At 44.6% G+C, this 18,421-nt stretch overlaps 1 protein-coding gene across 3 annotated transcripts in view; it reads right to left on the bottom strand.

Moving 5' to 3' along the window:
• The window catches only part of kitlga (kit ligand a), a 184,274-nt gene extending 168,494 nt beyond the window's left edge, over window positions 1-15,780 (bottom strand). For 2 of the 3 annotated variants that reach the window (XM_041216399.1, XM_041216400.1), the window contains exon 1: window positions 15,566-15,766. In XM_041216399.1, coding sequence (XP_041072333.1) covers window positions 15,566-15,580 — 15 coding nt within the window. In that variant the 5' untranslated portion in view covers window positions 15,581-15,766. Of the gene's footprint in view, window positions 1-15,565 lie in introns of all 3 variants that reach the window. The other variant, XM_041216398.1, reaches the window with a different exon arrangement.
• Window positions 15,781-18,421: the final 2,641 nt, after the last annotated feature.

Below are 18,421 nucleotides of genomic sequence, written 5' to 3'. Positions count from 1 at the left end.
GCAGGTCTGACAGCATCTGTGGAGAGAAAGACAGAGTCAACATTTTGAGTCCGTATGACTCTTTTTCTCTGAAGAAGAGTCATTTGGACCCGAAACATTAACTCTGTCTTAATTGTTAAACAGGTGCCGCTTGATAGCACTGTTGATGACCCCTTCCATTACGTTACTGATGATGGAGAGTAGGCTGATGGGGCGGTAATTGGCCAGGCTGGATTTATCCTTCTTTTTGTGTACAGCACATACCTGGGCAATTTTCCACATAGCCGGTTAGATGCCAGTGTGGTAGCTGTACTGAAACAGCTTGGCTAGGAGTGCAGCAACTTCTGGAGCACAAGTCTTCATTACTATTGCCAGAATATTGTCAGGGCCCATAGTCTTTGCACTATCAAGTGCCTTCAGCTGTTTCTTGATATCGCGTGGAGTGAATCAAATTGGCTGAAGGCTGGCACCTGCGATGCTCAGGACCTCTGGAGGAGGCTGTAATCAATTATCCACACAGCATTTCTGGCTGAAGATTGTAGCAAATGCTTCAGATTTATCTTTTGCATTGACGTGCTGGGCTCCTCCATCATTGAGGATGGATATATTTGTGGAGCCTCCTTTTCCAATGAGTTGTTTAACTGTCCATCACCATTCATGCCTGGATGTGGCAAGACTGCAGAGCTTAGATCTGATCCGTTAGTTGTGGAATCACTTAGCTCTGTGTATCACTTGCTGTTTATGTTGCAAGTAGTCCTGTGTTATAGCTTCACCAGGTTGACACCTCAACATTAGGTATGCCTGGTGCTGCTCCTGGCATGCCCTCCTGCATATTTCATTCAACCAGGGTTGATCCCCTGGCTTTGTGGTAATGGTAGAGTGGGGGATTTGCTAGGCCATGAGGTTACAGATTGTGTTCGAGTACAATTCTGCTGCTGCTGATGGCCCACAGCGCCTCATGGATACCCTGTTTTGAATTCTAGATCTATTCGAAACTATCCCATTTAGCACGGTGGTAGTGCCACACAACACAATGGAGGGTATCCTCAATGTGAAGATGGGACTGTGCAGTGATCACTCCTACTGATACTGCCATGGATAGATGCATCTGCGGCAGACAGGTTGGTGAGGATGAGGTCAAGTATGTTTTCCCATCTTGTTGGTTCCCTCACCAACTGCCACAGACCCAGCCTAGCAGCTATGTCCTTTAGGCGATGGACATTGAAGTCCCCCACCCAGAGTACATTCTGTGCCCTTGCCACCCTCAGTGCTTCCTTCAAATGGTGTTCAACATGGAGGAGCACTGATTCATCAGCTGAGGGGGGGGGAATGGGGGAGGTGGTTGCGGGGAGGGGTGTTGGTATGTGGTAATCAGCAGCAAGTTTCCTTGTCCATGTTTGACCTGATGCCATGAGACCTCATGGGGTCCGCAGTGGATGTTGAGGACTCCTAGGGCAACTCCCTCCTGCCTGTACACCACTGTGCTGTCACCTCTGCTGGTGATGGTGGTGTTTGGGATATTATCTGCAAGGTATGATTCCATGAGGATGGCTGTCAGGCTGCTGTTTGACTAGCCTGTGAGACAGCTCTCCTAATTTTGGCACAAGCCCCCAGATGTTAGTAAGGAGGACTTTGCAGGGTTGACAGGGCTGAATTTGCTGTTGTCTTTTCTGGTGCCTAGGTCAATGCCGGATGGTCTGTCCGGTTTCATCCCTTTATTTGTGATCTTGTAGTGGTTTGGTACAACTGAGTGGCTTGCTAGGACATTTCAGAGGGCATTTAAGAGTCAACCACATTGCTGTGGGTCTGGAGTCACATGTAGGCCAGACCAGGTAAGGATGGCAGATTTCCTTCCCTAAAGGACATTAGTGAACCAGGTGGGTCTTTACAACAATCAGTAATGATTTCATGGTCATCATTAGACTTTTAATTCCAGACTTTTATTGAATTTAAATTTCACCATCTGCTGTGGTGGGATTCGAACCTGAGTCCCTAGAGCATTACCCTGGGTTTCTGTATTACTACGCCATTGCCTCCTCTCTTTCTGTTCTGTGTTTCTATTTTATTAGGTTGGAAAAACATCCACTCTCTTTGTCGAAAGTTTATTTTGTAGTATTATACTTGTTAAGTGAACTTCCTCTGAATAAATGAAGGTATTCTTTTGAAGGCAATTGACAATTTGCCTTTATATAGCACCCATAACATGGAAAATTGTCCCATGATGCTTCACAGAAGCACAACTGGCTAAATATGGACACCACGACAACAGGAGATATTTGGAGGGGAGTCAACAGTGATCAGTCACAGAGGTGAGTTTTAAAGTGGGTCTGAAAGTAGAAGGACAGTGGAGAGCTGGAAGGAGATAGGGAGTGAATTCTTAAACACAGGTCGAGGGGAAAAACCACAATGAACCATCTTTTCACAGCTGTCTCTAGAAGTGTAGCTCAGTAGTAAAGACTGGCACTGTATTAGTCCTGATTGTGGAAATAGAATATTCCAGGGCTGCCTTAACTGTAACCAACAATGCTGATGGTTTGAGAAGTGCCGCTGAAATGAGTACGTTAGTTGTGGATTGGGCTGGGCTGCAGTTTATTTGGCTTTCAGACATCAGCAAGTGGTTGGAAATGGGGAACAAACAGAGGAAATGCTGGAAACACACAGCAAGTGAGTCAAGGTCAGTGGACGGATTGGATAGGTTAACCTTTCAGGTGTTGGTCCTGTGTTAGAATAGTGATGACCATTTTCTGTTTCTGATGCTCCCACTGTAGGGTGTTCTACCAGATGCAACCAGCCAATGGAGATTTTCCGAAACTAGGGGCTGTCAATATAAGATAGCCACTAATAAATCCATTGGGGAATTCAGGAGAAACTTCTTGACCCCGGGAGTGGTTGAGATGAATTGCATGAATGCATTTAAGGGGAAGCTAGATAAGCACATCAAAGAGAAAGCAATGCAAAGATATGCTGTTAGGGTGAGATGAGTTTGTGTGGGAGGAGACTCATGTGGAGCATAAACACTGGTACAGACCAATTGGGCTGAACAGTCAGTTTTTAGTGCTGTAAATCCAATGGAATTCTAAATGATACCTTCATGTCATAGTTATGAATTTATACTCGACAATAGAACTCAACAATAGAACATAAGAAATATGAGTTGGAGTAGGCCATTTAGCCCCTCAAGCCTACTCCGCCATTTAATAAGATCATAGTTGCTCTTCTATCTCAAATCCACCTTCCTGCACTATCCCCAAATCTCATAATACCCTTATGATACAAAAATCGATCAACATCTGTCTTGAACATACTCAATGACTGAGCTTCCACAACTCTCTCTCTCAAAAAGATTCATAACCCTTTGAGTGAAGAAATTTCTCTTCATCTCTGTCCTAAATGGCTGGCCCAATTCTTCTGAGGCTGTGCTCCCATGTTCTAGTTCCCTCCACAAGGGGAAACATTTTCTCCACCTCTCATTCTTCTAACCCCAATGGAACATATGCCTAGTTTACTCAGTCTCTGCTCATAAGGCAACCCCTCATCCTAGGAATGAATCTAATGAACTTTAATTTCACTAACGCTAGTGAATGTTTAAAAACAAAAAAAACTGCGGATGCTGGAAATCCAAAACAAAAACAGAATTACCTGGAAAAACTCAACAGGTCTGGCAGCATCGGCGGAGAAGAAAAGAGTTGACGTTTCGAGTCCTCATGAGGACTTCATGAGGATTCATGACCCTTCATGAGGACTCGAAACGTCAACTCTTTTCTTCTCCGCCGATGCTGCCAGACCTGCTGAGTTTTTCCAGGTAATTCTGTTTTTGTCTAGGGAACATTTATCCTTTCTTAAATATAGGGTTGTCAACTGTGATTAAATGTATTCCTGGAAGTTTCATCCCATGACTTGCTCCGACACTTCAGCCACCAGTCAGCCAACACATCCATCCTAGTGATGTACTGCCTTCCTACATCAGTTAGAAAGCAGAAGGACTCATTTCCCAAATGGATGATGCTTGGCTATCAGCCAAACAGCCTTCTTCCCCATTTTCAATGTTTTTACATCTGGTAAAGAGAAATGTTCAAAGAAAATGACAAAAAAAACGATTTCTTTTAATGTCCTGATGATTTTTCTCCAGGGTTGCATACAGCAGTGTCCTGGAGATGCATTTTCAATACCTGGAAACTCCAGGCCAATCCTGGAGAGTTGGCAACCCTATCCTTAAGTAAGGAGAACAAAGATGCACACATAGTACGCCAGGTCTGGCCTCATCGGTGCCTTGTATAATTGTAGTGAGACTTCTTTATCTTATACTCCAATCTCTTTGTAACAAAATGTTAAGATACCATTTGCTTCTTACCTACTGTACCAGCATGTTAACTTTCTGTGATTCATGTACAAGGACACTCGGTTTCTTTGAATGAAAACATTTTCCAGTCTCTCATCATTCAAAAAATCTTCTGCTTTTTTATTTTCCCTACCAAAGTGAACAACTTCACACTTCACCACATTGTATTCCGTCTGCCACGTTCTTACCCACTCATCCAGACTAATATGTTGGTCCATGCTAGTCAGCTAGGCTGAGACAGAGCAATGTCAACTCATTGGCACAGATCAAAATGATAACACTGTCATTGGCTGCTGAGCTGGCAAACAAGAGACTGGTAACTGGCTGAGTGTGAACATGTGCAGGTACACTACATGACCATAGTCTTGCTGCTGAACAACTTCACTTTGTACAATGACTCAGATAGAGTTTAAAGAAAGTCAGGGTCCAAACTGGAATAGTGAAAATAAGGAAACTGATTGGAGGGCTATGAGGAAAGAGCACTGGGGGCTAGGACAAAGTGGATAACTCTTTCAAAGAGCTGGCACAGGCACGATGGGCTGAATGTCCCTCCTCTGTGCCCCCATCACCTCCCTGTCCCCCAACCTGCACTACGTAATTCTATGTTGAGATCGAGCCTCCTTGAATGATCTAGTCTCACTTCACTCCACTTCCACTTCAAAATTAGTTGAGGACTTGACTCCTGATTTACACCGCACCAGCCGAGCCCTTGATGCAAAGCCAGAGTTGCTTCATATTCACACTGAATCTACAACACAAATAACCCTACACCCAAAGTTTCTGCAATTCGCAGCTCAGAAAACTGAAGATATAATTAGAAGCTGTTCAGAGAAGAGTCACTCGTTCACTGGTTGCTGGGTTGAGGGGTTAGCCAAGGAAAGGTTGAGCAGGTTGGGCCTATGCCCAATGGAGTTTAGAAGAACGAGAGGTGATCTTGTTGAAGCATGTAAGCTCCTGAGGGGACTTGACAGGGTGGATGCTGAGAGGCTGCTTCCCCTTGTTGGGGGGGAACTAGAACTAGGGGACACAGTTTGAAAATTAGGAGTCTCCCATTACTGAGATGAGGAGAATTTCTTTCTCTCACAGGGTGGTTAGTGTGTGGAATCTTCCCCAAAAAAGCAGAGGAGGTTGGGTCATTGAATTTATTTAAGGCTGAGATAGACAGAGTTTTGATGGACAAGGGGGTCAAGGTGGGTGGAAGATAGGAATGTGGAGTTGAGGCCACAGTCAGATCAGCGACGCTCTTTCTGAATGGTACAGCAGGCTGGAGGGGACCGACACCTGCTCCTATTTATTGTGTTCTTGTGTATCTCAACTCAGCAATTTAATTCTGACTGACAAATGAACCTTCTTGGGGTCGGTCTAGATGCAAATGAGATGTAATCCTTTGTTCCTTCTGCTCATCTCAATTATTGGCCTGCAATGTAGTGGATTTTCTAACCACAGATGAACTGAGTTAAATGTTGGCAGGCTCCACACAGATACCTGGAATTTTGTTAAAATAGGAATTGGCAAGCGGAGTTCTAAAGCAGCTGAGAGTTTGCATCAAGAGTCTGGCAGCTGTCCTACTGGGAATTTACCATTTTATTGAATTCTTTTGAAGCATTATAGGGCCAGTTTGACCTTGTCAGCAAGGAGTCAGGCTTGCAATCTCTACATTGTGGAAAATTCTCAGCTTGCAACCTGGGACCCTCCATCCTGCTTAACGGAGGCATTCACACATTGGGCCCTCTGGAGAACATGGGCTCCCAGAACTAACCCAAGGGGCCTCCTTTCAATGAACTGCAAAGTGCAAATCAGAATGGTGGTGTGGCAGTGTGTAGATGTAGATCAATAAGTAGAAAGAAGAAGAGAAGCTTGTGGGCTTTGTGTTCTGCAAGAGCATTCGGAGTTCGAAAGAGGAGTAGCCTCTTCTAGCCTGCTTCATCATTCAATAAGATCATGGCTCACCTTCGACCTCGGCTCCACCTTCCTGCATGAACCCATATCCCTTAGTTCCCTCAGAATCCAAAAAATCTATCAATCTCAGTTTTGAATATCCTCAACGATTGAGCATCCACAGCTCTCCTGGGTAGAGAATTTCAAACACTCACAATCCTCTGAGTGAAGAAGTTTCTCTTCATCTCAGTCCTAAATAGCCAAAGCCTTATCCTGAGGCAAAAAGCAAAACTTTCAAACGTAGTTGGATATATCCTTTTTTTATTCATTCATGGAATGTGGGTGTCACTGGCTAGGCCCAGCGTTTACTGCCCATCCCTAACTGCCCTTGAGAAGGTGGTGGTGAGCTGCCTTCTTGAACTGCTGCAGTCCATATGGTTTAGGTACAGCCACAGTGCTGTTAGGGAGGGAAAAAGAGAAACTTTTGCAGGATATGGGGAAAGAACAGGGGAAAAGGGCCTAACTGGATAAATCTTTCATAGATCTGGCACAGGTACAAAGTGCTGAATGGTCTCCTTCTATCCTCTATGATTCTTTCAGTAACTGCCTATTGGCATTGCTGTTCAGTTTGGAACAAAGGTTCTCCACCAACCAACAACAAAAACAACTTGCATTTATATAGCACCTTTAATGTTGTCAAACACCCTCAAGGCACTTCACAGGAGAACTGTTAGAAAACATTTGACACTGAGCCACATAAGGAGATGCTAAGACAGATGGTGGTAGGCTTTAGGGAGTATGTTTTAAAGGAGGAGAGAGGTAGTGAGTCAGAGAGCTTTAGGGAGGGAATTCCAGAGCTAAGGGCCTTGACAGCTTAAGGCGTGGTCACCAATGGTGGAGCAATTAAAATTGGGGATGTACAAGGGGTCAGAATTGGAGGGGCTTAGTGATCTCAGAGGATTGTTGGGCTGGAGGAATAGTTCCTCTCAACTTAACACTATGTTTAATTTTTAACACTTTAGTACAATTGCATTTTGTCCTAATTTACACTTGTGTTTTGACTCGGCATGGCTTTGTAACTTATACTTGTTCCTAGTCCAAAGTAAGACTCAAATTGAGTCTAACAATATGTGAACAGTTGTGGTTCAGTCATGGGACTGTATAAATCAGGCATTTGGCCAATTTGTAACACTGAACTTTAAGCACAAAATACCTGGCAAAAATAGATGCCAGAGGCATTATGCATAGTTGCAGACAAAACAGAAAATATCATTGGCTGTAGGTCTACTGACTCTAGCACACCAAATATCAGTCTTTTGTGTTTTTGAAATGGATTCGCATGATTCTTTATACATGTATCCTCAGGAGGATATAGGTTTCATTTACACTGCAGTCAGTGCAAAGCAACATCATTTCATAGCGACATCAATTGACCCTAAGGTTACAGTGTAAGCATGGAATCAGGACGTGGCCGAACTCTAGGGCAAAGTGCTGTGTAAGCTAGGCTCAGTCAGTAACACTCTAACCTCTGAGTCAGAAGGTTGTGAACTCAAGTCCCAATTCAGGACTAGAACTTAGCCTGAAGCTTCAGTGCAGTACTGAGTGAGTTCCACATGGCCACAGGTGCAGTCATTCTAAAGAGATGCTAAATTGAGGCCCTCTCTGCCTCAGATTAACTGAACATTCAACACCTGTACCGTTTGTGCTACTTAGCTGGGCGAGAAATAGTGACTGTGTTTGCTGATGTAACAACAATGGATGTGAGGACATGATAAGCAGCATCAGTGATGCTAGTTCCTTCCTTCTTCCTATGCTCCAGACTTTGGGTTTACACTTGTTCGCATTCACAAAAGTCCTGTGGGATGTTTCAATCATTTACCTGATTCTTGCATATTCACACGTTGGTATTCTCATAATTGTACAATTAATCCTTTTACTATCTTAATGATTATCTACATCTATGTTATGTTTTATCTGAATTATCATCACAATTTGGCACCTGCCACCATGATGATTTTTCAATAAACCAATTATCAGTCCATCCGTCCGTCCATCTATCTATCTATCCATCTATCTTTCTATCCATCTATCTATCTATCTATCCATCTATCTTTCTATCCATCTATCTATCTAGCCATCTATCTATCTAGCCATCTATCTACCTATCCATCTATCTATCTTTACACATTGGTCGCCTCAAAATCAAGTTGGCCCTTGGTTTGGACCAGGGATGATATTAAGTCAGATAATTAACACAACCCTGTGCCAGGTGATCCAGCTCCGAGAGTCACTCCTTTTGTTTGCAAGTTGCTCCATCGGTTGCCGGGATCCCCTGAACCTCTTTTCAAAATTCCAGGATCTTTCAGGGAAAACTTCTTAAATACAAGAATAAATAGGAATGCATATTTGATGTAAGTTGAATGGAAAAACTGGAGAAGCTGGGGTTGTCTTCCTCAGAGCACAGAAGGTTAAGGGGCAATTTGATAGAGGCGTTTAAAATTGTGGAGCATTTAGATCAAGTAAATAAGGAGAAACTGTTTCTATTGGTAGTGCGATTAATAAGCAGAGGACACAGATTTCAAGTACCTGGTAAAAAAAAAGCCAGAGGCCAGATGAAGAAAAAAAAATATTTTAAGCAGATCATAGGATCATAAGAGATTGGAGCAGGAGAAGGTCATTGGGCCCCTCAAGCCTGTTGCACCATTCATGAAGATCATGGCTGATCTGATTGTGGCCTGAGCTCCACTTTCCTGCCTGCCAAACACACACACACACACACACACACACACACACACACACACACACACACACACACACACACACACCCCCCACCACCCCCCGCCACCCCCATAACCCTTGATCCCTGTCTAACTCAGCCGTGAATATGTTCAATAATCCAGCCTCCACTGCTCTCTGGGGACCAGTGAGTTGTTGTGCTCTGGAATGCGCTGCCTGAAAGGATGGTGGAAGCAGATTCAATAATAACTTTCACAAGGGAATTGGACAAATACTTGCAAGGGAAAAATCTGCAGGGCTGTGGGGAAAGAGCAGGGGAATGACTGGATAAATCTTTCACAGAGCCGGCACAGGCACAATGGGCTGAATGGCCTCCTTCTGTACTGCGTCACTCTATGATTCAATGATTAACATGACATTGATGTGATTGAGGATACGGCTGACCCAACCAGGTAGCTATGTTGGATCACAGCCTGTCGCATTTCCTAGCCAATCAGAATGAAACCAAATTGAAATATAAAATAAAAGCAAAATACTGCAGATGCTGGGAATCTGAAATAAAAACATGCTGGAAAAGACTCAGCATCTGTGCAGAAAGAAACAGAGTTAACATTTTGAGTCTGCATGACTCTTTTGAAGGAGATTATATTAAATTAAAATACTGGTTAGGTACCATTAGGCGAGAAGATTTGACATGATATTTATAGCACCGAACCAGGCCATTTGGCCCAATGGTCCATGCTGGTCTTTAATGCTCCTCATGAGAATCCTCCTACCTCTCTTCATTGAATTGGATGTGTTGGCCGACTAATGGCTGGAGCGTGGGGGCAAATCGTGTGATGAAACCTCTAGGAATACATTTGATCGGAGTTGGCAACCCTAGCTAGCTTCCACAAATGGTAATGTGATCATTACCAGATAATCTGTTTTTTTGTGATTTTGGTTGGGGTATAAATAGCAACCAGGACTCCAGGGATAACCCCCCTGCTCTTCTTCAAAATGATATCATGGGATCTTTTACATCTCTTACCACCTGAGAGAACAGGCAGGGCCTTGTTTTAAGGTTCCAACCAAAGGGTAACACCTCCAATAGTGTGACACTCCCTCAGTACTGCACTGGCATTGCCAGTTTAGATAATTGCCCTCAAGTTCCAGAGAGGAACTTAGACCCCTGCCTTCTCACTCAGATGTAAGAGTGCGAGACCACCGAGCCACAGCCAACACTGAGGGTTCACTTATAGAGGGTGTAAGATGGGAGTTTGATAGGAGAGACGACGTAACTTCTCTCATTCTATCTTTAAGGGGCTTCACTCCAATTACACGCACCAAACTGTGATGGCAAAGGCAAGAGGAACTCCAGATGTCCATTCCCCTATTTGCAAGGCACCTTGCTCTGCTTTTTTTGGGGTTTTTTTTTGGAAAAATATACGTTATTCATAAAATATCTGAAAGAACATTACAAAACATTTTAAACTCTGCTTTGCAAGGTAAATCGTAATGATACGGGGAAGCAACTATTTAAATTCCATTGCTTGTTACAGGCTGGTCACCAGTGCACATAGTCCCATATTAGTCAGAACAATCCTGCTACCCTAGGCTAAACAATGTGTTGTGGAAGGAGCCTGATTTTTATCTAGCAATAATGCAGTGCTTCAGGTCAAACCACTTAGCTGCTTTGCCAGACCAGGAATGCTTTAGGGAATTATTCCATTTGGATTGTAACTCAAAACCTGCACTGCACAGTCAGGAATGTCAGCAAGAATAACTGAGCTGCTGATCCTCGTTTTGCCAATTGCTAATAGTGGTCAGTCTGTGTGATTGCATTCACCTTGCATTTGCCATAGAAGCTTCAGTATTTCAACAGAAAAATGCCCATTTATATACATATATATTAAACTGTATATGAAGGAAAAGAGTTATTGATATACCATTTACTAATGTTAATTTATGTCAGCAAGAAAGGAAGTTTTGCATTTATCTGGCACCTTTCACAACTACAGGACACCTCAAAGCACTTTACAACCAATTAAGCACTTTTGAAGATAAAAGCAAAGAACTGTGGATGCTGGAACTCCAAAACAAAAACAGAAACAAAAATACCTGGAAAAACTCAGCAGGTCTGGCAGCATCGGTGGAGAGGAACACAGTTCACGTTTCGAGTCCGCATAACTCTTCAACAGAACTACTGTTCTGATGAAGAGTCATGCGGACTCGAAATGTCAACTGTGCTCCTCTCTGCCGATGCTGCCAGACTTGCTGAGTTTTTCCAGGTATTTTTGGTTTTGTTTTTGTTAAGCACTTTTGAAGTGTGGCCACTGTTGTAATGTAGGAAACACAGCAGCAAGTTTATGCACAAGCTCCCACAAGCAGCAATGTGATAATGATCAGATAATCTGTTTATATGATGCTGGCCGGGGGCCACAGGCCTGCTTTTCTTCAAAACGTAGCTCGAGTATCCCTTACCTGAAACTCTTGGGGCCGATTGCATTTTGGATTTCAGGTCATTTCAGTTTTCGGATACTGTATATAAATTTACATTACAATAGCCTAAACCTAGGCTAGCTATAATCTAAAGTCAATAAAATGGCTAGAAAGGTAAGATATATCACTGAATAATAAATAATAAGTTTCTTTTTGACATGTTCACCGCAAAAATCACAACGTAAACAGTGCAGACAAGCAACTAGACTTCCCGCGCTAAAGATTGATGAGGTTCAGTAAAAGTGTGGATTTTTGGATGTGTTTGGTTTTTGGATTTACATTTAAAGGATGCACGACCTGTAGTGCCATGGGATCTTTCACAACCGCCCAAGAATTTTCACGTGGTCCATCTCTGACACTTCCCTTCCCTTCCTTGACCTTTCTGTCTCAATCTCTGGTGATAGACTGTCCACCAATATCCATTACAAGCCTACCGACTCCCACAACTACCTCGACAACAGCTCCTCACACCCCGCTTCCTGTAAGGACTCCATCCCATTCTCTCAGTTCCTTCACCTCCGTCGCATCTGTTCCGATGATGCTACCTTCAAAAACAGTTCCTCTGACATGTCTTCCTTCTTCCTTAACCGAGGTTTTCCACCCACGGTCGTTGACAGGGCCCTCAACCGTGTCCAGCCCATCTCCCGCGCATCCGCCCTCACGCCTTCTCCTCCCTCCCAGAAACATGATAGGGTCCCCCTTGTCCTCACTTATCACCCCACCAGCCTCCGCATTCAAAGGATCATCCTCCGCCATTTCCGCCAACTCCAGCATGATGCCACCACCAAACACATCTTCCCTTTACCCCCCCTGTCAGCATTTCGTAGGGATCGTTCCCTCCGGGACACCCTGGTCCACTCCTCCATCACCCCCACCTATGGCACCTCCCCATGCCCACGCAAAAGATGTAACACCTGCCCCTTCACTTCCTCTCTCCTCACCGTCCAAGGCCTCAAACACTCCTTTCAAGTGAAGCAGCATTTCACTTGCATTTCCCCCAACTTAGTCTACTGTATTCGTTGCTCCCAATGCGGTCTCCTCTACATTGGACAGACCAAACGTAAACTGGGCAACCGCTTTGCAGAACACCTGCGGTCTGTCCACAAGAATGACCCAAACCTCCCTGTCGCTTGCCATTTTAACACTCCACCATGCTCTCTTGCCCACATGTCTGTCCTTGGCCTGCTGCATTGTTCCAGTGAAGCCCAACGCAAACTGGAGGAACAGCACCTCATCTTCCGACTAGGCACCTTACAGCCTTCCGGACTGAATATTGAATTCAACAACTTTAGGTCTTGAGCTCCCTCCTCCATCCCCACCCCTTTCTGTTTCTTCTCCCTTCCTTTTGTTTTTTTTTTCCAATAATTTATATAGATTTTTCTTTTCCCACCTATTTCCATTATTTTTAAATCTTTTATGCTCCCCCACCCCCACTAGAGCTATACCTTGAGTGCCCTATCATCCATTCTTAATTAGCACATTCGTTTAGATAATATCGCCAACTTCAACACCTCTGTGTTCTTTTGTTCTTTTGTCTGTGACATCTTTTGATGATCTGCTCCTACCCTAACACCCCCCCTCCACTTCCCCCACCCCACCCCTCCCCCACCCCCCACCCCCACCCCCCTCCCCCCCTAAACCAGCTTATATCTCCCTCTCCTTGTAAAGAAAGATCAGTTCTGTTGAAGGGTCATGAGGACTCGAAACGTCAACTCTTTTCTTCTCCGCCGATGCTGCCAGACCTGCTGAGTTTTTCCAGGTAATTCTGTTTTTGTTAAGCCAGACTGGGCTTCAGTTCAGCTTCTCATCCCAAAAACAGCACCTCCGACAAAGCAGCATCCCCTCCACACTGCACTGGAGTGTCAGCCTTCATTTTTGCATTCAAGCCCCGGAATAGGACAGGGCAAGAGTACTGCTAACTGAGTCACAACTGACACATACGCTTACGAATAGCTACAATGACTTCAACATCCTTTTCGGAGGAGTTCCCTTAAAAGGGCAGGCCAAATAAACTTTCAGGCATCATTTATGTCCTTTCCCCTTCCGTCACCACCACTCGTGCTACACATGAACAATGTCACATTATATCAGCTAGTTTATTGTAATATTTGTTGACTTAACTGCATGCTTAAGTCTTGTGGCCCAGTGGGTGGTGTCCCTGCCTCTGAGCCAGAAGCTCCGGGTTGAAGTCCCACTCCAGGACTTGATGGCTAATGAAGGCACGTTTATAACTCAGTCAGACAAGTTGTGTGTCAACTTGCAAATCCTTCCAACACATGCCCATGCCAGACTATAAGAACAGGCAGATTTCTGGTCAACCAAGTGATGGAAAGAAAGTTGGAGCCTCCACCATCCACTATCAATAACTCCAGACTACAGCGTGCATGTAAAAGCGTATGTTGCCACAGCAACTCAGACTCCCCGAGTGAACTGTAACACACCACCAACACCACCATTGTTTGCTCATTCACTAAGTCCTGTTTTCTGTTCACTGGTTTCCTAACACCCCCCCTGTGTTAAATTGGCTCCTGCTACACCAACCCCTTGATTTGAAAATTCTCAGTCTTGTCTTTGAGTTTCTCCATGGCCACGACTTCTCCTCACCTCTGTAATCTCCTACATCCCTCCAGGATCTCTACACCACTTCCATTCTGGCTTCTTGAGCATCCTTGATTTTCATCACTCTACCACAGGTTGGCATTCCATCAGCTCTCTGGTCCCTAAGCTCTGCAATTCCCTCCCTAAAACTCTCTGCCTCTCTCCCTCCTCCTCCTTCCAGATGCTCCTGAAAACCTACTTCTCTGATCAAGTGCTGGCTCACCTTTCCTAATGCCTCCTTTGGTTCTGTGCCAATGTGTGGCTCCTGTGAAAAGCCTCAGGATTTAGCCTTTGAATCTGACAAGCATTGCAAAATTGTGATGGATGCGATTATCTCTAAATCTATCATAGCTCCTAATGAAATGACCATAAAAACTGCCAAATGAAAACCTCTGCACTGTTCCCAAGCAAGTTTGTTGGTAATGTGATGGGGCTTTTATAGCACATATGGGTCAGAGCTGAATTGACCATAGATTCTAGAATCAGATATTGCTTGGGTCGATTTCCAAAACTTTTTAAATGCATGCTGGTTGGCACATTGCCTTTAATCTGCAGCAACACTTATTCTTTAATGAAAGCAGCCGACATATCAATGACCTACTGGATGAGTTAGTCCTGAACCGAAACCTCTTTGGAGGAAAACAACCGATTCTGTTATCTTAGCCCTTCTCCCACCTTACATCCTGTTAAATGTACATATACAAGAAAGACGAATAGCAATTAACAGTTAATAAAGTTTAACGTTACCCACAAACTGCAACAGTGTGCAACCAGGTTTTCCACTGCACAGCAGAGAAGGTGAGAAAGAGAGAGATACAGAGGCTTACGAACATACTGACTTAGGGAATAGGAGCTGAAGTAGGCATTCGGCCCCTCGGGCCTGCTCTACCATTCAATAAGATCATGGCTTATCTGTTTGTGTTTCGAATTTCACATTCCCATCTACCCTCTATAATCTTTGATTCCCTCGCTTAACAAAAATCCATCTACCCCGCCTTAAACATATTCAATCACCCTGCCTTCGGAGGCAGAGGGTTCCAAAGTCGCACAACCCTCGGAGAGAAAAAAAATTCTCATCTCCGTCCTAAAAATGCAATCCCTAATTTTAACACAGTGCCCCCTAGCTCTTTCCCACAATAGAACACATCTCTTCGATGTCCACCTCCTCAAGACCGTTCAGGATCTTGTATACTACAATCAAAAATCACCCCTCACTCTTCTGAACCTCCAGTGGAAACAAGCCCGGTCTGTCCAACCTTTCCTCATAAGACAGCCCACTCATTCCAGGTATATTTTTCAGGATTCATTAAAATCGGACTGTAAGAATAAAACATGGAAATCTCTGATCAGCCAGGAACTCACCTGCAGTAACCCACACACCCAACACACGTGGAGTGGAAACTGGTACCCAATGCTAATCTATAAATGTCACCCCCTGCTCTCCATTCTCTCTGACCCCTCACTCCCAGGACACATACTTCTGAGTGTAATTAAGCAATGACTAAAATAATCATTTCTGCAGCCCGTGCAGCATTTAAAAAAAAATTAACTCACATTTGCCTCCTTCATAAGGAATCTCGATGATTTCTCTATCTCTCCTTCACAATTGGATCCTGTTGAATTCCGACAGGAGCAGCCGCATGTTGTCCAGGGACACACGTTCCTGCAATTGCAAGATCCGTGCTCACTAAGTTATTCCTCTCTCTCTCTCTTCCCCTACCAAGTGTTTATCAAGAGAAGAAATTACAGGCAGCTTCCTTTCCCAGAATGAGCAGACACGCCTGCTGAAAGTGTTTGGCAGTGAGAGAGGACACGGGGAGTGAGACAGGCAGAACTTATGCACCGAGGGGAAACTCCCGCCAGCTTTGCACCAAGCAAAAGACTGGACTTTTGACAATGAGAGAAATCTAAAGAGGGAGAAAACCTCACTTCGCAGAGATTGGATTCCGCAACACAGCACGTTTTATTTTTCTTAAAAAGTCACTGAATTGCAGCTCGGGCCGCTGTAAGAATTTGCAATTAAATCTCCCCATCTCCCCCCAATACCTTACAGTACCCAGGGCATTCTGAATCCGTCCATTTATTCACGCCTAGGAGGTGTTGGACTTTGATTCTTGTCTCTGAGGTTGTTGTGGCTTTCACAACACCCCTGCACGAACAAACAGAAGGGAATTACATAATGAACCAACTTGCATTGATATAGCGCCTTCCAGCCACTCAGGACGTACCGAAGAGTTTTACAGCCAAGGAAGCTACTATCAACATCCTGGGGGTTACCATTGACTAGAAACTGAACTGGACTGGTTATATACATACTCTGGCTGCCTCAGCAGGTCAGAGGCTAGGAGTCCTGCAGAGAGTAACTGACCTCCTGACTCCGCAAAGCCAGTCCACCATCTACAAGGCACAAGTCAGGAGTGTGATGGAATACTCCCCACCTGCCTGGATGAGTGCAGCTCCCACAACACTCAAGAAGCTGGACACCATCCAGGATAAAGCAGCCCACTTGATTGGCACCCCATCCACAAACATTCACTCCCTCTGCCACCGATCCACAGTGGCAGCAGTGTGTACCATCTACAAGATGCACTGCAGGAACTTACCAAGTCTCCTTTGACAGTAGCTTCCAACCCCATGATCACTACCATCTGGAAGGACAAGGGCAGCAGATAGATGGGAACACCACCACCTGCAAGTTCCCCTCCAAGTCACTCACCATCCTGACTTGGAAATATATCGCTGTTCCTTCACTGTCGCTGGGTCAAAATCCTGGAACTCCCTCCCTAACAGCACTATATCACATGATACCTACACCACAGGGGTTCAAGAAAGCAGCTCACCACCACCTTCTCAAGGGCAACTAGGGATGGGCAATAAATGCTGGTCCAGCCAGTGAAGCCCACATCCCATAAAATGAATAAAATAGATACTTTTCTCCCCCCGTGCGCAGGCACTTTACAATGCTATAGGGAAATATGGCAGCCGATTTGCACACAGCAAGATCCCACACACAGCAAGATCTCACAAACAGCAAGGTGATTACAACCAGATCATTTTTTTTCCCCGTGTTTTGGCCCAGGGATAAATATTGGCCAGGACACTGGGGAGAATTCACCCACTCTTCTTTGAAATACTACCATGGGATCTTTTACACTCACTGGAGAGGACAGCCGAAGTCCCAGGAATCACAATAAAGGCTCGGGAATACACAATGAATGGGAAGAATCCAAACAAGGCACGGGACTACACAATGAATGGGAAGAACCGAGGATCAGAGGGACCTCGGTGTGCATGTCCACCGGTCTCTTAAAGTAGTGGGACAGGTAGATAATGTGGTTAAGAAAGCATATGGGAATACTTGCCTTTATTAGCCAAGGCATAGAATATAAGAGCAGGAAGGTTATACTGTAACTGAATAAAATGCTGGTTAGGTCACAGCTCGAGTATTGTGTGCAGTTCTGGAAACTGCATTATAGGAAGGATGTGATTACACTAGAGAGAGTGCAGAGGAGATTTACCAGGATGTTGCCTGGGCTGGATAGTTTTCCTTTTGAGGAGAGATTGGATAGACTGGGGTTATTTTACTTGGAGCAGAGGAGATTGAGGGGGACATAATTGAGGTGTATAAAATTATGAGGGGCATAGATAGGATAGACAGGAAGGAACTTTTCCCCTTGGTGGAGGTATCAATAACCAGGGGGCATAGATTTAAGGTAAGAGGCAGGAGGTTTGGTGGGGATGTGAGGAAGAATTTTTTCACCCAGAGGGTGGTGGGAATCTGGAGCTCACTGCCTGAAAGGATGGTAGAGGCAGAAACCCTCATAACATTTAGGAAGTACTTGGATGTGCACTTGCAATGCCATGGCATACAAGGCAATAGGCCTTGTGCTGGAAAATGGGATTAGAATAGTTAGACACTTGTTTAACTGTGCAGGATCTATGGGCTGAAGGACCATTTTCTGTGCTGTAGACCTTTATGACTCTCTGACTCTATGACTTGACATTTTCAGTTCTGTTCTCTGCTGGTTTTCCCTCTTGAAGCAACTGACACCTTACTGAAGGACAGCCTAACAGACATTTGAGATCCTTTGGGTCTAGCAGTTCCTTGATTGTAAAATTCTCATCCTCATTTTCAAATGCCTCCATGGTCTCATCCCTCTCTATCTCTGCCATTCCCCTGCCATTCTTCAGAGTCGTGCCATGGGATCTTTTGTATTCAGATGGGGTGTCACTTTAGCATCTTGTTTGAAAGGCAGCACCTCCGATAGCGCAGCACTCCCTCATTGCTGCACTGGAGTGTCAGCCAAGGTTTTGTGCTCCTCGGATCACAGGGTACAATTTTATCAATGACAGGTGAAAAGTTGTTCATGATGGTCTATGTCACGGCCACAGTCCTCCAAGGTATCTCTG

This window comes from Carcharodon carcharias, chromosome 21 (genome assembly GCF_017639515.1).
Source record: "Carcharodon carcharias isolate sCarCar2 chromosome 21, sCarCar2.pri, whole genome shotgun sequence".
In the NCBI taxonomy this organism is placed as follows: Eukaryota; Metazoa; Chordata; class Chondrichthyes; order Lamniformes; family Lamnidae; genus Carcharodon; species Carcharodon carcharias.
This window is presented reverse-complemented; position numbering and strand designations above follow the sequence as displayed.